General features: G+C 28.9%; 1 protein-coding gene across 1 annotated transcript in view; it reads right to left on the minus strand.

The window, feature by feature from the left end:
* Positions 1–6,169: 6,169 nt before the first annotated feature.
* TRIADDRAFT_57022 (uncharacterized protein) overlaps positions 6,170–6,982 on the minus strand; it is a gene marked incomplete at both ends in the record, with an annotated part of 5,190 nt that continues 4,377 nt past the window's right edge. Inside the window, one exon of the mRNA XM_002113492.1 lies at positions 6,170–6,328. Within this exon, the coding sequence (XP_002113528.1) occupies positions 6,170–6,328 (159 nt within the window). The remainder of the gene's footprint in view (positions 6,329–6,982) is intronic.

A 6,982-nucleotide genomic window follows, 5' to 3' on the forward strand; every position in this document is an offset into this window, starting at 1 on the left:
TTCCATAGCTTCCTTACCGGTGGAACTCTGTGAGGGGTTTCTGTTTCTTAAATAATCTGTTTGATTCATTCGTTCTTCTACGGAAAAAAGAAGACAGTCAACGCTATTGGAGCAATAACAAACGAAAATCAGTTGTGGAAACTCTACAATTATTTAATATTTGCTACATTACATTATTAGTAAATAGAATTAGCATTATCGTTATGAAGGAGGGTAATTTTATAATACAACTGGCTGTCATAAGAAAGTTGATTAATTTAGTTATATAGCAAAATACTATAATAACCGATATTTAGGGTCGATAGAAACAAGAGTATAAAAATGATGGCTGCTGTGAAATGTGATTGATGATAATCTGTTGAAGAAAATATATCTCCAGCGGATATTAAACGATATCTTGTATTATAAAACAATGCGAAATAATCGTTAATGCTATTCCTTTTAATTCTAAAACTTTGACTTATACTCGGATTTTTGCAGAAATTGTAACAAAAGATTCATTCAATATCGTTTAATTTGATGCTACGTAACAAAAATTAAATTAAAATTTATAACGTGTAAAATGACTTTGTCAATTAATGTTGATAGACAAGAAGGTAGGGTAAAGCTTGATTCACTTAGAGTTTAATAAATCAGTGTGTGCTTCATGGACTAATTTAACTTTTCTCTAACTCATGCAATATGATTATTACATTAGCTATAAAATTATTTTTACAATCATTCTATTTTGAGTAATACTCTTACCTGAGGTATAACTAAGGATTGAGTTAAATTTAATGTTGATAAGTTATAATTATAGCATAAAGCAAATGCTTCATCAACTCCAATAAGAGCCACAAGGGTTATAATTAAAACTATACTCATTTAAAAGTATTTATCAAAGATCTTTAATATACAAATCATCTACTAAAATGCGTTAATAGTACGTAAATGGGGCCCTTTTGGATACATTGGAGGTACAACGATTAACTTAATATTAATGATGGGCCCATGTTTATTTTATATTGGGCTAGATTAATGATTAGTTATAAAATATTAGAAACTTTTGTGATGGTTACCATTTCGTTGTGGTTATTATCCGAAAGTTATTCTTAACCAATAGAAAATTGAATCCATGACTAATATCAAAAGTCATACATTAGAGAAGTGTTTTTTCAACTGCATGTTTCTATATTGTAGAACTATTTATTGTGAATTATTTTTTATAATCAAAGTAACAATCTTCAATCAAGATTGCAGATTAATAGAAGAGAATAAACGTACGTATTCTACGGTAATGGCGAGAAATGACGTAAATTTTCTCTGGATTAAGATTACCTTATCCTGTATATTGCACATCTGCTCATGCCTATCACATTAGTTTATAAGGTAAAAAACGATAACGTAACTACAAACAAAAGTTATGACCGGTCGAGTGGATAGGAATTAATTATTAATCTAATACATTTCTAATTACTCATGCTATCGCTTCGTTAGCTTTAATGAGATGAAGAAGTAGAACAGTTATACGCATTTAATTAATTGTATGTTAAATATACTCGTAAATGGAGCGAATTTTATTACACTTCAATGGAATTTGGATAAATTGTTATCTCTTAAAATTATGGAAAGCGATACTTTAGTCTTCAAGGCTGAGATAATAAAGAGATACTAATCTAGTATATTTATGATGCTGATGAAATTAAGATAGTGTTACATAAGATAACTTTTTGAATATCTAATACTTAATAACATCCAATTGAATTGATTATAAATCGAGATCATATCAAAGATAGCCATTAACGATTTTAACTATTTTAATGTCAAATTGAATATGGTGCTAGAAAGTAAAGATTATATCTAGCTACTTGGATAATAATTTACGCTGATCGATTATGAACTAAAATGACCGATAGAAGTTTAAAGATTTGGTTATTATAGTTACGATTATTTTTTATGTCAATAACGTTCTTGACTGGCGATATTATTAGATTTTCGGAAAATGATTTACTAAATTAGGTTAAATTAGAGATATGACGCTACAATCATGTTAGAAGAATTGCATAGAGGTTGTTGATTATTTTATATTGATGCAAAGGGAGAGAAAAGAAAGAACATGCTTGTTAAATTAAATTTTCATGATATTGATTTAAAGCTAGCCGTAGATAATATGATCTGTTGCATTAACTGATATAATTTGCATAGCAATAATTATCGTAACCTAATTTTTTCTTATAACCCCAAAATTGAAGACGTTTAGCTACGTTCGACATGTTATTTAATTACACAACTCTATTACAAATAAAAGCAAATTTTGAAATAAGATTGTCAATTCAGTTGAAATCTGGTTATACTTGTCAAGTTAAGATTACATGGCGCCAATTATAAAGTCAAATAATGATATTATAGAGTAATGATCAAATACTATCGGCCATTAGCCTTGTTCGACTTTTACTTTTGATTTATTACTTATATTGTTATCTAAATATTAAAATTTCATTTTAATAGGTTATACAATTCATCTTATAATCTACTAACTCACCGGTGGTAGATTTATTAGTTGTAATATCTTGCTTTTGATTTTTGTGCGGGATTGCTTGTCCTTTGCCTGTCGTTGTTACTGTAGTATTATCGTAATAGAAATGGAGTTGTGAATTAACTTGAGAATTTTCTGCCATCGTCCACTATCTTAAATTTAATATCCTGACCTACTTTGATTAGATTGTCTTGGAAGAGGAGGAGGAAGAGGAGGGGAAGAGGGATGATAGTCAGGCGCCACAGATATGTCAGCTAAAGGCACAGCAAGGAATAAACTTGTGCTAACGTCCATCATATTGTAGTATCCAATCAGAGCTAGACATGTTAATTAAAGAAATTTAATCCAAATGAAGTACATTGGACTAGGCGTGACTCTAACTTAGCCATAATTAAAAAATTGAACTTTTTGATAGGCAACCTATTCAAAGCACCATCTGTTTGAAGCTATTCTAACGTTAAAAGATTGAGAGGTAACTGAATATGAAAACAGATTATTTTTTGGTAAGTTGTTATGTTTTTATATTTGGTCAGATACAGCAAAGATTAGTAGCAATGACTTCATTACCGAATTTATTTATTTTTTGCATTACATGTTTAGTCATTGCGTATAGGCTATTCTTGAAAAATATATTTGCAATGTGTATTTGAATTGATAGAAGTCATAATCTGTGAGACTAAGGACCTCGATGACGAATAGAATTAACATCCGTTCAGTAAATCGGATCGATATTGAATTATCTACTAACAGACAATAAACATATGGCTAGATAGAGTTAAAAAAATTCATAAATAAATATATTTGCTAATCATTTAGAGTACAACAACTTTTTCATAGTGATTATTGACTTATTTTTGGATCACTGATGTGAACATTATGTTTCAACATTGGTCAAATGTAACTATTTGTATTGAATTGTTCAAAACATTAATACAATAGTGTTGTAGTCTTTACACCATTAGCAAGCTGAATAGGCAGCTAAATTGAATTTTCATGATTAATTAATAAGACAATGCAAATTGTAGCAAAATAACGAGTTACAAAATAGAATTATGCCATCTTAGCTATGAATATTATCATTATTCAATTATTGACTAGTATTGTCAAAATAATAATAAAACTGAAAATACATTAAGATCTATTATTACTTATCATTGATTCAATATGGGTTTCCAACAACACCAATTTTGGCTATGATCATAGTTCAAATCCATTGATGATTATGAATGTTATAGCTATGCTGCCAACAATGTGCTTAGAAAGATCAATACGTTTAATAAAATTGATCTTTCTCAATAGATGACAAGATGATAGTCAAGTTTGATCTATTTAATCATATTATTACTTTTTCTTACTACAGCGTCTGTATGACAATAATATTTTTTACTCAATATTTTGATCATTAAAATGGGTATAATAACATCAGCTAATAGATTTTAACTTTGGGTTAATCTCATAGTAAAAAATGTGAGAACTTAATGAGATTTAATGCCTATATTATGCCCTATTAACTTGCGTCAATTTCTTACTTTTCTCATGATATTGATTTATAAACCAAGCCAGATTGGAGCTATAAGTGCGTGTAATTTTTTTACCCAAAAAATGTTAGCTTTAAGCAACGACTTTATCGTCCGTCCCTCCACAGATACAAAAAGTGTACAACAATTGAAAAGTACTATTCTATGAGCCTATCCTATCAATTATTCAAGATAAAACGAGAATAGGCAAAATGCCTTAAAATCAGTCTAGTCTATTTTCAAATTGATTAGAGTATTAATTTCCAATGATAATTCGTTTAGGTAATAAAATTGTACTTCGTGAGTTATGCTAATCTCAAATATTTAGTCCTCGCAAATGCTCTAATTAGATATTTCAAAAGGGTCCATTTCATTTTCATGTCAGGCCAATTTACCATGTTTTTAACCAAAGTCAATAGTCCTTCAATTTCAAAGGTTAGTAATTATATGTCTGTATTAGCTATCGTCAATACCTCATTATATTGAGGTAGATAGAATAGTTATTATCCTTTCATTGTAATCGACAGGCATAAAATGGTGATTATAGCTACAAATATTGACATTTTACATCCGTAAATCAATATGTAAAAGACTAATAATAACTGTTTAATATAGTATACGAGTATATTTATGATTTAAAAGCAATTACAAGTAAAGAAATCTGAGCTGTGATGAGATCATGTTTTGCCAAGTTAAGATCGATATCTATGCTAATTTGATAATACTTTAGCTCTTTTTCAGGATAATTATTCTCTCCCTATAGATGTGGAGCGTTGGTCGGTATTGATTTGCATTAATTGGTCAATATTATAATATAATATGTATTTTTTAATTTAATTTTTAGGTAAAAACCCAATTAATATTATTCTTTTTAATATCATTAGCATATTATCAATCATTTGTTTTATACAATTTAGGATGATTTAAGTCCCATTATAGACTACTATATTGTAACAGCTGCAGACTTAGTCTACAGTTTAACTGCTCGATACTAGGCTATAGAAAAAGGAATAATAACACATTTCTAATCAGAGTAAATTGCAAAGTAATAATCTATTATTTTCTTCGTCAGGATCGTTGGAATTGTTTAATATGACTGGTACAAAGATATTGGAGAAGATTGATAATGATATTAGAGAATATAAGGGTGTAAAGATAGGACATAGATTGCGCAACTAAAATGATACGGTAAACTTTATCGAAATTTTTCAAATAGACACATGATCTGTTTTCACTATTATGCCAGAACAGTCTACTCAATTTAATTAAGGATTAAGGTCGTTTATCACAAATATTAGTAGTTAAATGTTTTCATCATTCATAAAACTGCTTCAATTAATATTTTAGAAGTTTTTCATATCTAAATTAACGCTATCTGTTCGACTATATTGAAAAATAGACAGGCTTCATAATATTTACAAGATAATAATTTTATTTATTTGACTCTTGCATAGCTTGATTTTTATGAGCCTTACACGATTATTATGTTATAGAATAAATTATATAAATTGATTCGTTTCTTTTGCATATTTAAACGAAAAAATGGGAGTTATAAGTAGTAGTGATGCTGTTTGATGAGGAGGATATCTGCGCTATGATATGAAGTGTTATTAACCTTAAGTGGTTTAAATGATAAGTTTCTAAGATCAATAGGCAATCATCTGTTTTATTAATACATAAGCGATGATTTATAGGTGTAAATTGAAAAATTTCCTCTATTTTATTATTATGATGATATTTATTTAATTTATTCTAATCGATATTACAAAGCAATTAAATTTATCTTGCAACTATACGCTTATTTAATATGATATTACTGGTAGTAACTCAATAATCTTCATTGTTGTCACTTTATTATAAATCATAACGATGCTGATATAACAGAAGGATACAGTTTACTATTACAATGTTTATACAGTATTTAGAATGTGTCACAAAGGAAATTATTTAGGTTAATGTGTCGAATTATTTTAATATCTCTCGAGCCAAAATTCTCGATACAAGATAATGACGGTGGAGCTATGTTATAGGATTTCTTCGCTTGTTTTACTCGATGTTTTAAAACGGCTTTTACAAGTTATTTGATGGGTAGAATCGGTTGTTTCATTAATGGCGTTATGAAGATCATGAAACATGATCAGTACTTGGAATAGGGTGGATAATAGAAATACTCACAGAAAATTTGATACGGTTCGTTCATTAATACTCGGTGAAAATATTCAAATGCAGTGTTGTAGTTTGAAAAAGTTTGATGGCTTTCCCAGTTATCTCGAATAAATTGTGCGAAATAAGATATCTTTACATGATAGTATTGATATAAATTATGAATTTTAAGGTTGTCATTTAAAGAAAGATATACACTAGATTTTTAATGTAGACTTGCTAGTTAGTGCTAGATAATATTAAGATCGCTTTAAGTTATAAACGGCACGCATGTATTCGAGATATTAACATACGTGTAATAAAAACAATAATAGAGATGATTTGGATAATCAATTGCTTATACGTATAAAGCAAAGCACATTACTTGATAATCAAAAACTGAAGCATTATGTTACTCCATTTACTTTCGCAATCGAAATTTGAGCGAGTACAGATCATAGATAGTATCTGTAGTGATTTATACTAGATTATATCCGGTGCATCTCGTTGAACGATATCCATATATACTCGCGCAGTAATCAACACAGCCTTCCATTAAAGTTGTGATCTGGTATGTGTACAGTGTACAACTGTACATATTATTATGGTATGATCTTTGAGCTTAAAATTATACAACACGGACGCAATATAAAGGACTACCGCGTTACCGTTATGGTCAACAAACCGCAACATTTATAAGGCGGAGTATGAAGCGATTCAATGTTTCAAAGGTTAATATGTATAAACTCTAAAATACAATAAGTACGCGTATAATAATCGAAAGAGATCTCATAAGGCGATCGTTATT

This window comes from Trichoplax adhaerens, genomic scaffold, assembly GCF_000150275.1.
Source record: "Trichoplax adhaerens TRIADscaffold_6 genomic scaffold, whole genome shotgun sequence".
NCBI classification, from domain to species: domain Eukaryota; kingdom Metazoa; phylum Placozoa; class Uniplacotomia; order Trichoplacea; family Trichoplacidae; genus Trichoplax; species Trichoplax adhaerens.